Consider the following 22,882-nt stretch of genomic DNA (forward strand, 5'->3'; position numbering starts at 1 on the left):
TCCGATTTTCATTTACAACAACTTCGATAGAATTCTCGAGAATAATCAATAAAACCACTCGATGACATTGAATGCATGAAACGTACACGCTTCATTGCCGGTGCATCACAAATCTGACTATGCGGAGGAAATTTCATTGTTAAAGCGCGAAGCACATATCATCGGCACACAACTATATAATATATAAACTTTCTTATCAAACAATTTTTCATTTTTTTTTTTTTTTTTTTTTTTTTTTTTTTACACACTACAGAGTAACTCTACCAAAATTGACCATGTCTTTCAAACTTGTCTCATCCAGCTTTTGATTAAATCGCATGCACGGAGCACGTACCCCAATCGCCTGCACTGCAGAGATTACATTGAAATTAACTCTCTCTAACGCCTTAAAGCGCAGCTTACGATATATCAAACAAGAGAAAACATTTTCTATCCAATTACAAAACACATAGAGATCGCATTCAATTCAGGAATATCTATATACTATTTTTCCCGATTCAAACATCTTCTTATTTGTTCGAGAAACCAATACGTTTATCCATTGAAAAATCATAGGTATTTATATACATATATATATATATATACAGATAAACCATGAAACGAATGAAAAATTTGCTACTGCGTGAAATCTAAAGGAAAAGCGAGACAAGTTTGGAGCAAGGTCATCGCGATTATAGGATATGAGAGTATCTCGCGTATATTGCATTCCATGTATGCTGAATCTTATAAAAGCATCTCAATTGAATTAGGTGTATACCTACTGTGACTGGACGCGCCTCTCAATCGATATTTTAGTGAATTTGTTAGAGATTTATTTATAAAATTATCCTTATAGGGGCTTCTGCGTGAGTTCATTGAATTTTCTTCGGCCAGTTATATCGAGTGTATAGATTTATGGCACACGGTTGCCATGTATCGATATCGGTCAGGAGTATATATATGTAGGTGTTTGCCGTAAGAATAGGATACTACAACTGGAAATATATTCTGCTGCGAGTGAGAATATTTAATGACCGTGACGATGCCAAATATCTGCTGCGGGATGTACCCATTCAGACCCCGAGAAACTTTAAGTGGATTGTAATATTTTTACTTGGAAAAAAACAAAAAAAAGAAAAAGAAAACTTTTATCCTACAAATAAAATACGGTATGTATAAAGTTGCTCGTATATAGACTAGTTTTAATGCAGGACATTATGAAAGTCGCGCGAGAGCCTATACGTATATAGTAAATATTGATATAATTGATTGAAAGTTTAACTTTTAATTTTGTCCAGATATCTAATTAGAATGATGGAATTTGGCATAAAATGAAGAAATGAGTTATTATTTTAAAAATAATGCTTATATACAAATATATATGTATACCTCAAAAGCCTTGCTTCTCTGGTGCTACTGCAACTGGTACCGGATGATGTCACACTGTTGATGCTTTTGCTGCGTCGACTCTTCAAAGAATCGCCCAAATTGAAAATTCCGTTGGCCGTTATGGAAAAAGATCGAAGCCTGTAATACTCGACGCCATCTTCAATTTCACTCTCGTCGGTACCAGCTCCACCACCAACGCCGCCGCCGCCGCCGCCGCCGCCGCCGCCACAGCCACCGGCACCACCGCGCTTCAATTCTGCCAGCATTGGCTGCAAAAACGCGCAAAGCAACAAGAATAACAAGAGAGCACGTCTCTTATAATAGAATTGTAATAGAATTGAGCTATAGGCTTAATTAAACAGCGTGCGAAAACAATTTCTCTCTCTCTCTCTCTCTCTCTCTCTCTCTGAACATGTAGCCCAACTTATTTCTAAAATGAGCTCGACACGTTGATTACGCCACGCGCCCCTTATTATTTCACTATTAATCTCTAAATCTTCTTTTATTATCGCAAAATAAAGCGTCCACTGCCCCGGGTCTCGCGCGCATATTCAATCGAAATAACCCGGAGCTAGAACAACTCATTTTCAATTTTCTATATATCATCGCGCGATAGCTCTTATATTTTATCGCTATTGCAGATATGCGCAAAATGCTTGAAAATTAATAATGGACTGATTGACAAGGATATTGGAAAATAGCTTATTTATAGGTCTCTCTTGTGCGCGATAACCGAAAGGATACATAGTACACCGTTTCGGTGCAAAATCAACCAATAAACTCATTTTCCTCGCGGAGGAAAAGTCTTTCGATTGAAACTCCAATCTTTCAATGCGCCTCGCATTATTTCTACTATAGGTGTATATCCTGCGCGCCTTAATTTTTTTTTCTCCTTATTTCATTGTACGCATCCATGCTACTTGCTCTTATGGGACAAGTAATATATACTGGAAAATATGTATATATTACTTTATGTCTATATAATTTAAACACCTATGTGCATCTTGCGTCGAGACTTGCATCTTTCTTATTTCTACAAATAGATTTTCTTCGAGTTTGAATCTCTCGCACGAGAATAACTTGGTTACGAATGAAAAGTGATATAACCACGTTGATACTATATAATAGAGAATATTAGATAAAACCCAGTATAAAAATAATCTTTCGTATATTTTAATGAATATATAGATTTGCCATTGTGCAGGATTGCGTTCATAACGAATCCTAACGCGTGTGTTAATTATATCATAACGATTAATGTATTTAGCTCTTGGAACTTAAAAACAGCAAAATTATAATTAATTTAAACACGTTTGATCATTCCACGCTTTCTACATTTGATTATATATGTTAAATATTTAATTGAATTGCACTATAGGCAAGATTAATTTGACTAAAATTGAAATCTCTAAAGGATTTTATACGTAACGTGAAAAGTTGTTTGATATTCCGGTGGGTGGAGACCATGGAAAATCGTTTGATTTGAAATCTACGGCAAGAAGATGTGTGGGTGTATGTATGCATGCGCTGTGTGTGCGAGAGGGCGCGCGCGCGCGCATTTCCAATAAAAGAAAATCTCTCCAACGATTAAAATGCACCTGCTGCAATTTCACAAAGAAACAGTATCCTGTCTTTGTGCCCTGCCTAAACTATCGACTAGATAAATGACAAATATTATATATATATATATATATATATCTACCTATACCAACCGAAGCATCACAGGGTATTATAATCATTACATTTAATTACTATCAACTATGATGCGTGTGTGTGTTTCTCTATATACATGCAAAGGGGGTGTCATGTTTAAAGTTTTGCGGAGTGATAATGAACAAACTACAGCATATCAGTAACAACGATGAAACTGTGCGTGTTCCAAATACGAGTTGCTTGACTTGGAGGGGACAAGGGAGGGTATCATTGGTTTCATCTATATAGAAAAGCTTGCTGTGATACATGCTGAGATCATCTTGTGAGTCGAGAGAGTTTTTTAAATGGAGTACCTTACTTTTTATTGCATTTTTTTTCCAACTTTTCTCAAGAATTTTCCAAAGCGCTATACAGATGCGATTATCATTTCATTCAGTCGCGCGTTCGATGCATGTATTTCCACTCAAAATTGCACTGTGTACGACATGCAGCTACGCATAAACGCGTATAGTCGTTCACCTATTTATAATTGTACGTGTGTATATGTGTGTGTTTTGTCAGGCTCTCTCCCTCTCTCTCTCGAGTTAAGCTGCAGCAGGATGGTGCAATGAAAAATATTGGGTGTCACTTAAAAAGCCCCGGTATATCCTTTAGTAAAGTTTCCAAGGTCAAAAGAATAATGTAATCTTGTATATATATTTCCCCTCGAATCAAACAAGTTTTATTAGAAATATTTATATAGTCATAGTAATCATATAGCTCTCTTAGGCTTTATCTCTCTCTCTCTCTCTCTCTGTACAATAGCACACCCTGTATATCAAATATCGCGATATTATTATATAATATATAGTATTGCGTGAAATCCGCAGGCTTTATAAATTATTGGTGAACGAACCAATATGTTACTCTCCATTAAGGAGAAATGGTAGAGAAACGTTGGGAAAGTGCAAATTGAAAGAACGAGCTTTCACACTCCCCCTGCAGCCTATATACACTGGCAAAGATTAACTATATATACGTAGGTCTTTTACGTGCCAAAATAAGCATGCAAAGTCAAGTGACATTTGTAACTATATATGTCGCAAAGAAATGAGGCGAAAAATGATAAAATTTTCCGATGGTTAGAGCTGATGGTGTGCATGTGCATCACTACACATTCTCGGCACTCTTGCATGTCCTCGTGTTGGTGTGCAGCAGGCCTACACTATTCGCTCTCTGAATACCAGCACAGTAAATTCAAGTGAGAATATATGTATATATAATACTGCAGCATATGCATACTATTATAGCGATATTTATCAGTAATTTTGACCATTTTTCAGCAACATTTTCACACAATACGTGTCTGCAGGGTGGCCGATGACTCGACATATTTGCATGATAATAATTGCATGTGCATTACGAATTAAGAGGGAACTCGTCGAAAGAAATTCAAACTTTATGCTTTGGGAAAGGACACACGAGGTGATAACAATCATTACTTTTCACATTGGAAGACACCATTTTAAGGGTAAACGAAGGTTTTCTCTCGAATTATTAAATGCCAAGATCTCGCCCCTCCCGCAATAATAATTTTTATTGGATTTTCTTCTATTCTATTTCGAGAACTTGCCGAAGTATATGTCAATATGAAAGTAATGAATATAGGGGTATGTGTGAAAACGACTATAGAGGCGTTTCTATACAGATTACATAGTGCCAAACCTCGGCCAAAGGCTCAAGGAGAGATATGCTCTGGAAAAATAATGCAATAAAGTATAGTTTATTCTGCAGTTTAGAAAAATAAAGGTGATATTCGTATGACTTTCGAGCCAATGTTTTTCAAGGTCGAACAAATATCACTCACCATCGTGCTTCCTCCTTAAAATCAAATATAACTCTTGTACGAAAGATTTTTTGATAAAACATGTATATATATATATATATATATATATAACAATTGCTCGATAATAATTCAAGTGGTTCTACACACGATTGGGTTTTATATGACTAGGAAGGAACAGCACCATCGCCGCCATTAAATCCCCTGTCCCAATCGTTCCAACAGCGCGTTACTTGCTTTTCTCGAAATTCTTGTAGAGAAATGAAGAGAACGATGCTCAATTGTTCAGTGAACAACTTGAAATTAGTCGATTCGAGTAAATAAGAGATTCTGACATTGCTGACTTGGCCAATGGCTCGACTCGACGCGTCCTTCTGCTTCTGACAGTTTCGACAGTTTTCACTTTTGACAGTATATATATATATATATATATACATATATAGGAAAACACGCGAGAACTGGTAAGAGAGGAAAAACCCAGTACACACATATTGACGGGAAGGATTACATCTGATACGAGAGAGTAAGACGCGCGCGTGTCAGTGCGTGCGTGCGTGCGTGCGTTTTCTGCTACTGTGCGCGCGTACAGATTATTTAATTGATAGAGAAGAAAGGGATAGAAAAAAAAAGGTGGAAAAATCGTGGGGTGGAGAACGTTCGAGAGAATCGCGTGGAAGAAATTGGTGGAAAAATATAGGATCGATCCGTGTGATTCTCGTGGAATCCGACAGGTGACAGCGCGTACGTACGATATACAGATAGCTATAGCGATGCGACGTAGGAATGACGATTGACCAATCGATTGTGCCGATCACGTAAAATTGAAATAAAGAAAGGCATAAGAGGGCAAGAAGGCAAGCAAGCAAGAGCGCCAGCTGTGCTTTGGAAAAAGGAATTTGCACGCTATGAATGTGCGAGAGAGCACGAGAAAGAAATTGGCCTGAAAAGTCCATCCGCCGCTGCTGAAGGCTGAACCTCCTCGCGAGAGCGATATTCACCATAGAAAAAGAAACGTCAATCGTATAGTAGCGGACTGGTGCATATACCGTTTATTATGGCTATTCCGAGCTTTGGCGATCTTGGCAAAAGTGCGTGGGACGTTTTTGGCAACGGCTACCACTATGGCCGAGGACTCTTTAAATTCAATGTAAAAACTACGTCGAACGGCAACCTAACGTTGGCCACTGACATGGCTCTCGACTTGCAAGGATCCAAGGTTAATTGAACAATGACAAACTCTGTCCCTTATCCGCATGCATCAAGCGTACGTGTTTTACGCACCTTTCCTCGGTACATATAGCTGCGCGCAGTGCTCGCTCGGCCCCTCGACTACACCCAATTTCACAAGTCGTTCGATAATTTAACACGCACTGCCGCTGCGACCGCGATAAATACAATTAAAAGTAGAGTTTGCTGTATAGCGGCGCGGGGGACGCGCGCGCTCTCTCCTTTCATCTTTATCCCCCCCCCCCCCCCTTCTGTGCATCAAACTTATTTCTCATCCAACCGCTACGCGCGAAATTACCTTTAAAAAAACGTGCAGCGCGCAATTACTCGTTTCTTTCTTACTTTTTCTCTCGCTACTTTACGCCGACGGCAAGCCATGAAAAATCAAGAAAGCTAAACGCGGGACTCTCTCTCTCTCTCTAAATACGCTGAATGTACATTTGTGTAACATTCGCCTCTATTTTAATTGACGATTCTTTGATGAATTTAATTATACGATTATAGCTATAATACATTTACGCATACAGTACGTGTTTTAACTATAGTAAAGGATTTTTCATTGCAGATGACAGGCAATGCGATGGCAAATCTAACGATAAAAGATTTGGGAATATTGAATTTCAAATGGGGTACGGAAGGTGTTGTCTACGTGGGATACGACACGTCCAAAGCGATAAGCATGATAGAGGGTCTCGCATTGAACGTCGAGGCTGGTATAAATCCCGAGAGCAATGGCAAAGCTGGAAAACTTGTCACCAAATTCGCAAATCATACCGTTAACGCTCAACTAGGCCTTCGTAAGTTTACACGCACTCTGTGTGTCTCACCTATCTTTTCTCCATTTTAAAAATGTCGCGGTAATAAATACATATATATATATATATAGGAATAAGTAATTTTTACAAGGACTCTCGGGCGAGAAATGGCAGAGCCAAGTTTTTCGCGGGTTACACGTAAAGTTAAGTAGATAATGTCTCGATGATATCTTCTCTTGCCGGGCCTCTCAACACTGTGTCACACACACACACACACACATGTATATACACTTGGAGAGACGCAGGCAAACACACAGGTGAAGCTTCGCCTCAGCAATGTTTAGCAACACTGGTCGCGCACGCACCGGTCTATAGCTACACGATAGCTGTGTGCTTTCTCCGTGTGCCTCTATTTATTATTTTGTTTGTTTACAGCAATAGAGTAAACGGGCAGAGAGGCCAAAGCTCCTCTTGCGTGTACCCGCGCAGACTTTCACCGACTCTCTTTCAAATTAACGTATACATATACATATTATATAGTATGTACGTCGTACGTTCTATTCGAACTATGCAGGAAAATGACGCGCAAAAAACATTTCGATAAGTTTCGCGTTCGCCATGCAAATTCAACTCGATAATGAAACTTTGCAATTAAATATAATGCCAGCTTAATCGACACGGGTCAATCGATAAAATGTATCACGTTAAATTGTTTCAACGTACTCTTGTAATTTTATTCGTCTCACTCGCGCATATAGTCAGTTTCTTTGTCTTCTTTTTTTTCTATGAAAGAAAGCAAGCCATCAATTCCATCGAATATTTCGATAAAATGCTCGGCAGGCAAGGGGCTATGTCGGGTGCGGAATCGGTGAAACGAGAGCATACGCAGGTGTTTACGAGAGTTATTGGTATATGTACATACGATAGAAGTTAGCGAATCCTCTCGGAGTAAAGATGCGACGGCGGCGGCGTATACTTTCGTACACTCTAATACTGCAATATTTGTAAATCACGTTGCTCATTGGTCACCGATGATCCAACGTTTAACCAAACGAAAGATATATATATATATATATATATATTTTTTTTTTTCAAGCCACACGCCACGGTAGTACGAACCATGAATATTTGCCAAGTGGTGGAGCAGAAAAATAATGCTTGAAATGGAGTATAAAATAATGCTAATTAAACGCAATGCATCTTTCGTTAGACAGGGAATTGGATTCAACGACCAATATACTTGGATCTATGGTGATTGCATTGAGAGACGTCTTCGTGGGTTATCGGATCGGTTACAACGCTACACTCGACAAAATTACGAAGAACGATTTTGGTCTGGCATTTGATTGTCAGGATGTGGGAGTCCATTTTCGTTGTACCTCAATACCGGACGAATATGGTCTGTCCTTGTTATACAGAGGTGAGTATTTTCTATACTCTTGTGTGTATATAAGGAAATGGGTGGGTAACTATTGTGTGCAGGTCTTGGGTAAATAGAGTGTTTGCGTTTGCGCTTGCGTTGGTCTCATCAAACCTTCCATGCACCGTCTGAGCGACGAGGCGCGGTTTTGCAATTAATTGAAAATCGTCCGACCAATGCAAGAGAGAGAGAGAGAGAGAGAGAGAGAGAGAGAGAGAGAGAGAGAGAGAGTCCCCTTTGAATTTCCCTGAATATACATGATTTCGAGGGCAAGACTGCTGCATAGCCACGGCGAAGAAGCACGCGTGCAATGTGTGCTGCTGCTATGCAGCTTCCAATCCGTGCAGCTATGAGCAGCTCGCAGCCATTGCGAGTCATCGCTCGATCGAGGGATGTGCCGCGAGGAAGAAAATGGTGCGGAAGCACTGAGAAATCATTCGGTCGGCCGGATTAAAAGTAGCAGAAAATAGATATATATATATATATAGGAGCGCCATTGAAAACTCGTGAAATTACCGCAAATTACGAAGTATGTGATAAAAGTCAGTCACTGCAGGGCTTTTATACGTGCGTGATTGAATGTTTAAATTGATGAAAACTGCAAGTTTGAGAAGTTGGCTGCGTTGAGTGATGGGCACTCGGGTATATCTATATATATGTATATGTATACTGCGCATATGGGGGAAAAGGGAGAAATAGCTGAGGATGGGGTGAATAAAGGTTTTAAACTTGCGTGGAATGGGAGGGAGGACACGATAGAAAAGAGAATTGGGAAGGCGTACGCGGAGAGGGAGTACATATTACCATCCTCTTGATCCAACCATAACCACCCCGCGCTTTCCATTCCGATCGTCGCTTCGGTCGGTCTCCTCGCTCTCGTCACAGACATTGCGGTGTATATCAGCAGAGGACTCCTATTACATACATACATTATTGGATATTCTGTGGTATCCGGCTGCTCTCAAAGGCAAAATCTGCTCTCGCGCTTCACAAGCATAACCTGGCCGCCCGCACCTGATTTAGATGGGAATTTCCATTTGGACGATTGAGACCTGCGATTCGAATCGACAAACCTTTTTTTTTGTGTCTTTCCTTCTCCTACCTTAACCAACCAATCACCCCCCCCCCCCCCCCCTCCCCCATTTAAATGAAACTAGAGTTGTAGGCAAATCGTGCAATTATAATGAGAAAAAATTGTAAATGTATTTATGTGTCTGTGTGTGTGTGTGTGTACGCAGTGAATTCAATGTGGGAGACAGCCATAAATGGAGTGTTCGCCAAGAGGGGAGTGGAGCAGAGGTGGACCGTCGGGGTTGCTGCCAAGCAGAAGCTGGACGATGACTCGACGTTGCGCTTCAAGATCAACACAGAGTTCCAGTTGGGCACGAGCCTGCAGCAGAAGCTGCTTCCCGGCATTCTCTTGACGTTATCCATGAATGTCGACTGCACCAATGTCCCAAAGGGAGGTCACAAGGTTGGCCTGGCTTTAGATATGGAAGCATGAACGCTTGCTATGCCCCCATCCCTAATGTCGACGAGCCACAGCCCAACATATGGCCATTGGGAGAGAGAATCTAATTGTTAATTATGCTCGCCTCTTCCCTCTATATACTCGCTTTTACATCTCTCTCCAGCAGCTCTGCATGGAGCCCTTCGGACATTAACCAACGGCCATTAGTCGATACTTGTAACAAATACCTTATTATAATCATAAGTACCTTAATTCTATATTGAAACGTCTCGCTACATTTTTGCCTATATAGTTTATACCCACTGGAAAATTCTCCGATCTCGACTCTCCCTCTCTCTCCATCTTTACCCGAACTCGATTAAACGCGAATTGTCACCATGTTCCCTGTTTTCATTAATTCGTTTAACAATAATGATAATAACAAGGATCGACACACGAGAGTCGAACAAGGTCTGGTAATTGTTGTTCGTCAGGGTTAATCCTATCGAGATTTTTTAAAATGCTGGAGGAGCTAGCGTTTCTTGACAATGCAGTCGAACGCGAATGGAATAAACAAAGACGAGCGACGCGCGCGTGCGTCACTGTTGACGGAGAGCTTGACGATGGATTTTCAGATGGAGTATTTATCGAGATTATTGTTTTCAAATGGTTACTATTCTGGCGAGACAAGATTCCATGCGGTAGCTGGGCAATTCTGTTCGATTCTCTCCATATCGACGATAAAAGCGCAACAGCTTGCATGATCATGCACGTACGATCTATGGCTAGCCCGAAGATTTCAATGCTATTAAACAGCACGATTCTTCAGAGGTTTATATTCGAGAAATCAGTATATGCGCAGCTCATCGAACACAAACTCGTCGATTAATGATATTTAATGCTTCGTGTTTCGTGCATGTAACATGGACGATTCATGGAAAATGTGCCGTTGCGCGCTGTAATTTGTCCAAATGAAAATACGTATGTGAAATTGACAAATTAAATCCAATAAGGACAAGATACGTGCATGCATGCACGCATGGATAAGATAAATATTCAATGTTGAAAATGTATTGTAAAATATAGCGATGGTCGCGCCGATTAAACTAAAAGATATTTATTTGTAAAAGAGCAAGAAAGACGTATGGATATTATTCGCGCAGGTTATATCGTGAAAGTGCTATTTCCTTGAAACTGTTGGTAAAAATGATTTTCCTAATTTGACAATTGCTCGATAGATTAATGTCGTGTTGGCATGTACAAAAGATATATATATATATAGAGGAGAGTTTCTTACTCTGTGGCGAGGGACCGCTGGCATACTGCTGGTTCTGCCGCGATACTGCCTGGGACTGTGGGCCGCGGTAGCGCGGGAAGAGCCTTGGACCGAGCCACCGGGACTCGTAGGACTGTGTCCTGCAGGACTCGCTCCGGGACTGAGGTGCGCCGAGGAGCAGGATACTGCGCCAGGACTGACCGAGGGTGTTCTGGTAGGGCTGCGCGGAGATGGGGAGAGATGACCCCACGGGCCAGCTTCCGTCTGCAGAAACCTATAGACAATTTCAAGAAAGAGCGCGCCTTTATATATAAACGGCTCGTAGATACGTGGCATGCAGCAGCTGCTCGCAGGATCCATGCAATCTGGTACGTACGTCAAATGATGCCGCGCCATCGAGTTATTCTATATATATATATATATATATATATATACGCGCGCACGAGAAGAGAATTGCTCTGCTGATTGCTGTTTTACAGGCAAAACACAATATACGCGCATATATATACGCGCGATACGTGATTGTCTTTCGAGTTTTGGACTGCTGGCTGAAAAGAGAGGGATTGGTGCACGTGTACGTACGGGATTTGTGGAGAAAAGTGCAGGAGGAGGAGGAGGAATATCGCGCGCGTATGGTATATATAGATATATATATATATATATATACCGGTGAAGATCCGGCGTAGGTCTGGCAACGGCGATACTGGAGCTTCGCCTCCTGGATGGCGTCGGTGATTTTGTTGGAGCGTCTACGGAGGCGTGACCTTGAGAGCCAAATGCCGAATTACGCTGAAGCCGCACTTCGACCTCGCTGCTCCTTCTCTGAAAAGTCTGTTTGCTCCATCTCCTGCCGCCGTTCTTAAGTTCCGCCAGTGCCGGCGCATCAACCGCGTTCTCTGCTTTCCTGAACAATCCAAATCAATCAGCCAAAGAACAATAAACTATTATATATATATATATATATATATATATATAGATCGTGTCGCTCGACCGTTGCTCTCCATTTACTTCTCTTTTCAATGATTTTCAGGGCTACGTAACCACACGCACACCATTCAACGTGTATATCATACCCGCCTCTCGTGCTGGCAAATGGACAATTTCAAACGTAAAAAAATCGTGCGCTCATCAGCGATTCTGTTCTTAATTTTTCTGTCAAATAGCGCGCGCAAGCCCATCAATACCGCGGGCGAACGAGCACGTGACGCGTTTACGTACATGCACCTACAGCACTTGGCCCTACCTCTGTACAGTGTGTATGCAGAAGCAGAAGCTTCTAATGGTTTTTACATTTTAGACGCGCGCAAGTATAGCATGCGGCAGCTGCGATTGGACCTCGGTCTGCCAATTTATATATACCGATGCAATTTTCTAGTTAATCGAAAACAGCAGAGTTTCATATATCGACCTTTCGTTTGAACTGGTTAGAAAAGTTTGCAATGTGTAAAAGAATTCCGAGTGAGGAGTAATTGCACCATGACACATTTTCCATTGGTAACAATGCAACTCTTTAACCTATATATATATATATATATATATATATATATATATATAGAGAGAGAGAGAGAGAGAGAGAGATAAAATAAAACTTATAAATTGGCAAGCCACACAATTACGTTCCAATGGAATTTAATTCTCATTACAATAATATTTGTCGAATTTGCATCTTGGAACACAGCAGCGGTTAACATAATTTGATATTTATATTTAATTAATGAAAGAAATGAGAGAATACGCGCTGTGCAGGAACGTGATGGCATCGGTATCAAAGTAAATAAAGTTCTCCCGCATATATAATACATATATACCATTGAAGAAGGTAAGCGTATGGCGCGACACGCGATTTCTACAACTGCTGCATGCACATGCACTCCGCTTCACCGTTCGCGCGCTTCCCTTCTTCTCTTCTATTGCGCTTTAACTTATCGTACGAAAATTTCGCTCGTGTCTGGGGCGTTAGAGGGACTCTGCTCCGTCTCTATATGCTTTGTCGTATCTGCGCATTACCGATATATATATATATATATATACGCGCAACGATCGTTGAAGAAAGAACCATCATTTCATCAACGACGACACTGTCAAGATTTTCATTTAACCGCGATTTACAGGAGAAAAACGTGTAATTTCACGATGAATGCAGCAATGACCTATAACTGCAGTTTGCTCGCATCAACTAATTTTTACAATCCATCATGTACATCGATATCTGCACGCTTCGCATACGATTTTAAGCTATCGACAAGTTGTATACGAGTGCTATACAAAATAACATATATGTACAATGTGGAGAAGAGATGACGCGTATCATAATAACTATTTGTCATTTAGCATTGCACGAAGCGAGGGGGGAGAAAATTAACTATATTTATTGGTCGAGTAATTGTGCGAACACGCCAATTGTTAAAAGAGAAAAGAGCAGTTTCCTTTAATGGCTCTTTAACGCATTGCAAAGTTGGAGGATTGATAAGGAGAGGCACCGCGTGGCTCCTGCTATTCGTTCAAGTACACGAGCTTGAGGATCTCTCGAAATATCCTACGAAAAGCCAAATCTTCGAATGTAAGCCAACTGCTTTGTTGAAAACAAAAAAAAGGGAATTTTTTTAACTCGCTGTAGGAATCTTGATGTGTTTGTTAATCCAAGCACTCGATTGGTTCAGCAGCATTGCCACATTGAGAGGTTGGAGCTTTAGGATAAACGCCGATTATCGAATTTCTGTGCATAGGGAAATTTCTTTGATCGCTAGTCTGCTTGCATTTCGAGTGCACTATCGACCATGCTATATCCCATTTTTAAGGTAGTAGCCGTCTCCTGCATGTATAGTATACACACACTTGCATATTAATTCTCTTATCGTTATCGCGTTCGTTCTTTTCTTTCTCGATACATTGATTTGCTTGCAGCAGAAAGAAAGACAAACACGTCCTTACGATCAGTTGAACATGCCCGAGAGAGATATACGCAAAGATGTATCCTTTAGTTTTCTCCGTTTATCTATACGCAACACTGCACTGATCTCGAGCCGTTTAAGCATGAAATATTTGTCGTGTAGCAAAAAGAGAAATAACTTTTGAACAATCGTCGCGCGACGACTGGAGAGTTAGGGTCGATTAATTTTTCACACCACTCGCGGGACGCGAACCTTCCCCGTTGAAATTTACTTGGCTCGGAGGTGCTTGGAATATTCCGTCGTCTCGACGCGACACGCGAAGCCTCCCTCCGCTTTCCGGTCAAAGAATAATAGCTGTACGGTACAGGTTCTACAACACTTTCAGGCTATTTCGCGTCGTAAGCTTTGCATCTCTATACATATATATGTATATATTAGGGTGGTCATTAAAAAAAAAATTTTTTGCGGATCCTTAAAAAACACTAGTGTTTGATGAGAATTAAACTACAGTGGTTGAAACCTGTGGCCTGACAAATGATGGAAACACGTGGCTCAATGCGATCAAATATAATTTTCGAAGAATTTTACAGTTTTTCGCAGATAACTCATGAAATATTCGATTCTATGAAAAGATGCATATAACCTTTTCTCTGAAGAATTAAATTCTACACAATAAAGGTTCTATACATTTTTCTTCTAGAATGCATACTAATCGAGATATATTGCTGAAAAATCGATCCTCTTTTTCGTTTATACACATTATATTGATATATCTATATGAATAATTATTTTTAGTTTACCGTACAATTAACATATTTTATTAAATTAAGAGAAATAAAATGTGTAACACTACAGCGAAATAAGAATAACTACTCATATGAGCATATGTCAATATAATGCATGTGTATAAAGGAAAAAGAGGATCGATTTTTCAGCAATATATCTCGATTAGTATGCATTCTAGAAGAAAAATGTATAGAATCTTTATTATGTAGAATTTAATTCTTCAGAGAAAAGGTTATATGCATCTTTTCATAGAATCGAATATTTCATGAGTTATCTGCGAAAAACTGTAAAATTCTTCGAAAATTATATTTGATCGCATTGAGCCACGTGTTTCCATCATTTGTCAGGCCACAGGTTTCAACCACTGTAGTTTCTCATCAAATATACTAATGGCTTTTAGGGATCCGTCAATTTTTTTTGTTTTAACGACCACCCTAATATATATATATATATATATGTTTAAAAAGTAAGCGAGTAGAAGGAAAGTGACCTTGGAATGAGTTTATCCTCCAGCATGTTGGCTCGATCGTCGCTGTCCTCGTCGAGAGTGGCGAAAAAATCCTGAAACTTTTCTGGAAATCCACAGGGTGGGCCGGTAATATTCAAGGGAAGAGACTGTACAACTATCGAGGAATCCTCTTCTTTATTATCCGTGCATGCATGATTCGTTGGCAGAGCCGATGTGGCCATGTGGTCCTCCGTTAAAAGAGCGTGAGCGCGAGCGAACGAGATCCGCTAAAATTCTACGGGATCCATATTCACCGAGCGAGTCGAATCAGGAAGGATTTCATCGAGTTTCATTGCGATCGCGAGATATCAATTGGAGGCATTCGAAAAGGAAAGGAAAAAATAGCGGTGCACGCGTCCGGCCGGGCCAGCCGGCTCCTACAACGGGAAGGTAAAGTATAAGTTCAAGGTGAAAGCCGGGCGAGCGCAGGATTAAATTGCACCGTGCATCGTCGATCGATCAAGATTGATTTGCAACTCGAACCGCCTGATGATTCAGCTATAGCGCGTGTAGGGGCCACGAGAGACTCGGATCTTTCCACTCGCTCTTGATGATATTTGCGTTTGCTCGACTGCACACCCGTATGTGTGTGTGTGTGTGTGCGTGCGCGCGGGCGGGCGACAGGGCAGGCTCCGTCCGAGGCCCCGAGCCGAGCCCCCGTCTACAGCCGCGTAACGTCGCGAGAGATCGCGGTGTCCCTTTACCGCCGCGCCGCGAGGTCCTGGCAAAAAAGCTAGCACTCTCTGCTGCGTGACTCGCTCGCCGGACCGCACTGAGAGAGCAGCCAGGCAGACCAGTCGCCAGACGCCACCACCGACTAGTGAGTGAGTGAGCTGCTGCCTGACTGGCCCTGCTCTCTCTCTCTCTCTCTCTCTGCTCCCCTTCGCTTCGACCTCGCATGGTCGTTGCTTGCTTCGTTCTTGCGCCGCCCGCCCCGCGTCCTGCTGCCACCCCTCGGCCCCAGGACTCGCACGCGCAAGCGTCGCCCACCCTCGACGCGACCGTTCAACGAGCAAACAGACGATAACCCCTTCCCCTTCTTTCCTCTCTCGAAAAATACCACCGCCACGAACCAGCGCGCACGCGCGCGCGCCATCTCGACCCCCGCGTCCTAACCCTTATTTGTATCTTCCCTTTTATTTCCTCCATCTCCATCTCGCTTGGTCAAGATTCGACTGGCGAGAGAGAGAGAGAGCCATGTGCACATATATATACACGCCACCCCCTTTCCCAACTATATACCCGTCACTCTCGCGTCACTCGCCAAATGCCAATTAGCCCTATCGTTTCTTTTTAGGACTGGAGAGAAAAAGTGGCGAGAAGAAGGCGCGGCGCCTAAAATGACTCTCTCTCTCTCTCTCTCTCTCTCCAATCTTTCAGGAGACAAGAATCAGAGAGAACACGCGAGAGCAATGAAATTGACTCCAAGATCCAAATGTGATAGGGTATAGTAGAATTATTCGCGAGGATCATCGGACGATCCTAGGACTATTTGGAAGCTGATTGGTGAAGAAGAGCTATAGGTCTTTCGGATTTCGGTCGGGTCTTGGAATGGGCCGAGAGAGCCCTGCAGGACATGCAGCTTGGTTTCGATGCGAACTATATACAGCGGTGACTCGGCAGTCGCAGCAGCGCGGTCAGCGACATTAATTGCACCTGATTGCATCCGACCGACGACGGATCGGCGATCGAGGAGCCCTAATAGCAATTGCCCGCACGCAGCGCGAAGAATCGACAATTATTTAAAAATATCTATGCCATGTTAATTGAACTTAATAAATAAGGAGCGAGAAACATTGCGCCATATGTTACGATAACAGTACGCACCTTCTTATCGGCTTTTATCAGCCGGATAAAAAGGTGCACCTGCATGCATGCATCGCACCATAATTAACACTGATAAGAACCTGCAGTGTGAAAGTAAGGTGCAGCAAGTTTTGAAGGATTGGATGAAGCGCTGGTGTTAAGCGTGAAAACTATTCGCGTTATAATTGCAATAATTTATTGGAGAAGCCTATATAGGAGCAGCGATGCTCTCTGCCTTTAATATATATATATATATATACTATACCATACAGCTACGTACCCTATACAGGGTAGCTGTAGGAGAGACGTCTGACTAGTTTAATGAAATAACTGCAATCTGCCAGCTAACAAGGTCAGAATATGCAAGAGCAGCTATCAGTGTAACAAAGATCATGAAACTATCAGGAGCAGTTTGAGCGTTTAGCACCGTCGTACATACGCAAGCAGGCTCCTGCCTCCTTGCCTCTCTCTCTCTCTCTCTCTCTAATGGCTAATGCATTAGTTTATGCGTTTACGTGTACCACCCATGCATCCACACTGGAGCACAAGTTCGAATTTAACTAGTCCACCTGCCTCGCCTCGCCTCGCCTCGCCATTCGAGCATCGCTTCAACCGGATTCGTGTCGCTTTACCTACTAATCTCTACACTATCTCTAATAATATATAATACCTACATGTGTACGGCAGACACTCACCTAAAGCTATTAAAAAATTGACGTGGCTTCGCCTACCAATCAAATTACCCCTGCACCACGAAGGTTTCCTCGCATATAGAGCAAATAAATAAACCACGTCCAGTAAATTTAACGAAACGATGCTATATATATATATATATATATGTGTGTGTGTGTATATTGAAAATGAAAAAATCCCACCAAGGGTCGACTCTTTCATTTGCATTCCTGTCCGTTTATCCTTTATCGTTTATCGCTGTTGTAATATCAGAGAGAGAGAGAGCCAAATTTCGTTGCATTAATGTCAAAAAAATGGAGCGATCGATGCAAATATTAAAATTGAAATTCCAATTAAAATTCGACGCGAAAGCTTTCGTGGAATTAGCATTTTATCGTTATACCGTGTACATTAGAGAGGACAAGCTTTTTTAAAAAGATAATTAACAAAGTTGAAATGACGTACGCTATGATATATTGCGTGCTTCGATACAGCCCAGATAATAAAAATTTAAATAATTACAATTTTTTTGTAAATATTCTATCCTATACGTTTGATCGATTGATATATGATATGTATTGCAGCCTCTCCCCAATTAATATGCACAAGAAGAATTTTCATTCGCACCATTATATATATATATATATATACATAATCATTGTTAAATGTTCGTCGATCGATTGGAACGTATGTACTATATAGGCGTTGTACTGGCCCCTGCACCGCGTCTCGCACCACAGGAAATGTTATAGCATCTCGATGGATCGGAAAAGACGAATTCACATTGGAGATTACGATTATGGGGCGAAACTCGCGTATACGTGTCTCGGGAAGAATAAATCAAAGGTTCAAAGCGCGCGACGGGTGTGACGGTGCAACACATCTCGCAATTCCAAATCAGATAGTATATCCAAGCCCTTCGGGCTATTATTCCTTATATCTCTCAAAGCATTCCTTCTCTCTCTCTCTCTCTCTCTCTCTCTCTCGCCTTCTTCCACAATTTAAACCCACCTACTCTTATGATCCCCCCATTGTACCATCTTTTATGTAATATATATATAAATGTGTGTGTCTCATCCTTCCGGCCGACATTCTCGCAAATATTTCTCCATTGTATAAATTTTCCTATATTACTTTACGTAATTTGCAGCTTGGATTTGGTGGAAAATCAATAATTGCTCCTCTTATAAAAAATGTATTCAAGGGAAGAGTTTCGGATAGTGTGTGTGCCCGCAACAATCATATTCCTTATCGAAATTATTATCTATAGGCTCATCGATGATACCACGTGAAACGAGGAAAGGGCTGAGAGAGAAAATTAGAGGAGAATGGGGGTGTTTCGGTTTTTAGAAAATGGAAAATAAAAATAGACGCCGCTTTGAACAATGGTGAAAATATTGTTGATTCCATGCAATATATTTTCCTCTATAGGAAAGAAACAATGTTTCTTGCACGAGGATCTAGAAATGCTTCGCTATATCGTAGCTTCCTGCGCGCGCTCCCGTGAATATATGCCACGTATACATACAAGGAATCCTGCCGTTTCTCTCGACCTCTCACTTGCACCGCACACATTTCACTCTTCTCCGCTCTCCCCACATTTTCTTAATCGCTTCGCAATTCTTGCTCGACTTGTTTCAACCCTCTTCACCCTACGATGCATGTATATAAAGTGTGTTTCTCGAAAATTAAATATCCCCATCCTCCCTGCAGAGCCCTCGCGCACAATAACAATGCCTATTCATCAAATTTCATTTACATCAATCAGCAATTCACTATTCTTAATGCTTCACAATGGCCCCCAGACACATTAATTTTTAACTGGCATCATTATTGAAGGAGGAATTTCTTTGCATGCACAATAAGATTTGTGCAGCAGAGTAAACGAGCAGAGCAGTGCTTATTTATTAGTAATACTCTGGTGTGTGTGTGTGTGTGTGTGTGCTTTACATGAAAATCAGCGACGATCAAAAGATTCAGGCCCAAGATAATGAAATTAATTAAAGAAGCACGTGATAAGAGCGCGAGATACGCGAGCGGGATGCGAAATAAGGGATTTTCTCTTTTTTTCACGAAGAAGAAAAGTTTGGCAAAAGTGGGATGATAAAAGATTGATCGAACAATGGGATATTATATGTATATGTTTGCATATACTGCGAGCGTCGGCTACATCCCGTTGCAGATTAAGATAAGCCGAGGATTTGAAATTTTGCATGCCAATTAACGCGAGCACTAATTAGCCTGGCATACTCGCGTTACTTTGCGGTGTAACAAGTGTACCGCGAAAACCCCGGTGAATGGAACATTCAGAAAATCATCTATATTCGTCAAAACATCTATTCTATACCTATATATATGTATACTGCAATAGTTGTTTTCTCATTTCCTTTAAATTCTGCCATCTATCGAAAGTATGAGAAGGAGATAATTGACTACCGAGATGACAAAATGGCAAATTTGTCTTTTTGCCGAAAAATTCAAGAGCAATCCGAAAAAATGGCACCTTCCTCCGTTATATTATACACATATACGCATGTATATTTGCTGCAGAATGTTAGTCTGGCTGGAGGGATGCGGCAACCCTCTAAATGTATACATATATGTTCTCCATGAATATAGAAAGAAACAAAAAGTGCCTCTTGCATCATTTTCACTCTTCCAATAAGGCACAACATCGATAACAATGTCAGGCATTTTTATCATTTTTTTTTTTCATTGGGCTATTCATATATACAATAAATTTTGCAAAATATCACTTTTGACTCTAAAGATTTTATACTTTATCTAAGCAGGTGAATTTTACAGTCTCTGCCCATCTAGAGATAAAATAGAATTTTCATGAGAAATCGCTAGATTGATATTATATATGCAAAGAAGCAAGGAAATTTCAAAAGAAAGAAATGCAAAAGGAATTTTAAAGGTTTGTAGCTCCGTATGTCTGTGCAAAGCATTATTGGAATTTGGTGGATTTGTCTGGACTGAATTTGCATATATAACTTTATATGTAGAAGGAATAAGACGAAAGGTGAAACGCGCCATGCGAGTAAAGAAACGAGCGAAGAAGGTATGAGAAATTTAATAATTAAAGGAACGATCGATAAAATTTGTGAGAGGTAATGATTTATAACGCCAAGTTGCCTTGGTGTGATTCTATCACTGTGGTATATGCATATGTATATATGACCCCTCAACGAGAGGAATTTAAGACAGGCTAGACGATTGGAATATTGACGATTGCGCGGTGCAAGTATGCAACAATCGTTTTTCCCCTATATATTTATCATTTCCGACACCGCTAAAGTTAAATGGCAAAATTGGTGTAGATTACGTATATACTACTTGGAAATAACGAGAGAATGGAAATGAAGGATCAAACAACACACGAAGCAATCTCTAGGGAAAAGAAACAATTTCCGTCAATTCCGTAGGACATTAAGTTTCTCCTGCGTGCAAAAGCTATACTACTATAGAGATGGCGCGGGCGGGCGATAAAGAAACCTCCTCTGCAGCAATATTTCAACTAATATTTCACCAATCATAATTTCCATCCTCTCTCTCTTTCTCTCTCTCTCTCTCTCTCTCTCTCTCGATCCTGCATTCGTTCGTTCACGGTGAATTAATAGTAAGAGAGAGAAAAGAAATGAGAGAGAGAGAGCGAAAGAAGCTTCTCTCCAATAAGGCCCTATCGAACGCTTCGAGAATCGATGCAACCGCCTATCGGCCCTCGTGTCACGCGCCGGTCGATCAAGGTCCCAACGACTTGTTTCCTGCCCCTCCGAACAAAATATCACACTGATTATATATATCCAGTATGAAACACGCCTACCGTCGTTAGTCTTATATATATATGCATGCTCTTCAGGGGAAGGAAAATTCACAAATTTCCATCTCCTTGACAAAACTGCACAATTTTTGCATAAACTATACAAGCCTATAGTTTCGTTTTTTCCCACATTTCTATCTATATTCGGAAGAGAGAGACGCCGCATATTCCTGAAAACTTTTCGCACGCGCAACATATTATAGAGAGTTTTAGCAAGCACTGCCGTAACACGAGACAGAAATAACGATACGCGAGGGACAAGAAATTCCGGCTAAACGAGCAGTGAGAATTTAATTGCGCAGCCTGGTACTTGGGGTGGAAAAAAAGAAAGAAGAAAGAAAAAAAATAGCGAAAATTAGTGAGCCTTTCCGTGATTTTCCAATATAATTATTCTTATCATAAATTATTTAGCTCGCTTTGTTTGTAGCCCCGCGCAAGCAGAGCACTCTCACTTTAATTGCAGACACGTGAAAGAAAAAATCCATTATTGTTGTCAATAATGAAAAGCGAGATGGAAATGTTAATAAAGCTATGAAACTTTTTCAAGTGACTGCAGGATATCAAAATGTACATCTTTTTCTATATACATATAGATATTATGGTTATTACATACGTTAAAACTCCATGAATATGGATCTCCTGCAGCGCTTTTCCGATGCTATACGCAGACATCCATTATAGATATTCTTTATATCGCGGGGTATGCTACAGAAACCTGCTATAACATATGTATCAGTGTGATTCGAATTTATAGACAAAATTTAACAGCGCAGGAATAAGCTTGTATTATTTTGCCGATGACACATCGAACGTTACGGCGCGGCGCGGCGCGGCGGTCGATCGCGCCGCGCGCGGATGAATCTTGAGAAGAGCATGCAGAAATCCCCTCCGTAGCCATGCGCTGCACTTTAGAATCTATTTATCATTCGATATATGTGTGTGTGTAAACTATTAAATTCATCGAGCAACGTGGAATTGATCAATTTTAAGCAGCTTGCTGCTCGCGCTAGGTAAACATTGACAAACGAGGAATATCCGAGAAAAAACGTATATATATATACACCATGCAAATCACTCTATAATCTTATAGTATACACGACGAATCAAGTGCGCAATTTCCTCGAGTTTAATCATCTCGCTGTATTATGGAAAAAGTTAATACGATTGCAGCATAAATTACTTCTTTTTCTTTATGAATTTTGTATATATAGGTTTCTGCTTATTCATATACAAGAGTATCGCAATCCTCCAGCTCTTACATACACGCATGCGACGCACATAAAATCCACGGCACGGCGTTATTGAAATTTTTCAAAAAAGAAGAAGAGTATATACCTATAATATATATATATATATACGCATAATAAGTGTTGGAACTTGCTGCGGATACGCGATGCCGAGCGAATAGACAAACGGAAGGTTCTT

The 22,882-nt window shown here is 40.8% G+C and overlaps 2 protein-coding genes across 3 annotated transcripts in view; one reads left to right on the forward strand and one right to left on the reverse strand.

Moving 5' to 3' along the window:
* The window catches only part of LOC136784857 (GTP-binding protein RAD-like), a 32,779-nt gene extending 16,818 nt beyond the window's left edge, over positions 1 to 15,961 (reverse strand). For both annotated transcript variants that reach the window (XR_010824502.1, XM_066745763.1), the window contains exons 1-4: positions 15,139 to 15,961; positions 11,639 to 11,875; positions 10,993 to 11,245; positions 1,369 to 1,637 (exon numbers count right to left, since the gene is read on the reverse strand). Coding sequence is in view for 1 of the 2 variants with exons in the window: in XM_066745763.1 (XP_066601860.1) it covers positions 1,369 to 1,637; positions 10,993 to 11,245; positions 11,639 to 11,875; positions 15,139 to 15,338 (959 nt within the window). In the remaining variant the exon portion in view is untranslated. The remainder of the gene's footprint in view (positions 1 to 1,368; positions 1,638 to 10,992; positions 11,246 to 11,638; positions 11,876 to 15,138) is intronic.
* Positions 5,898 to 9,749, forward strand: LOC136784860 (voltage-dependent anion-selective channel-like). Its single transcript, XM_066745776.1, has 4 exons — positions 5,898 to 6,059; positions 6,636 to 6,867; positions 8,036 to 8,245; positions 9,484 to 9,749. Exons 1-4 carry the CDS (start codon positions 5,898 to 5,900, stop codon positions 9,747 to 9,749), a joined length of 870 nt encoding a protein of 289 aa, XP_066601873.1.
* Positions 15,962 to 22,882: the final 6,921 nt, after the last annotated feature.

The sequence above is a fragment of the Prorops nasuta genome, unplaced genomic scaffold (assembly GCF_024137725.1).
Source record: "Prorops nasuta isolate Cenicafe-Biocafe unplaced genomic scaffold, Cenicafe_Pnas_1.2 PNAS00081, whole genome shotgun sequence".
NCBI classification, from domain to species: Eukaryota; Metazoa; Arthropoda; class Insecta; order Hymenoptera; family Bethylidae; genus Prorops; species Prorops nasuta.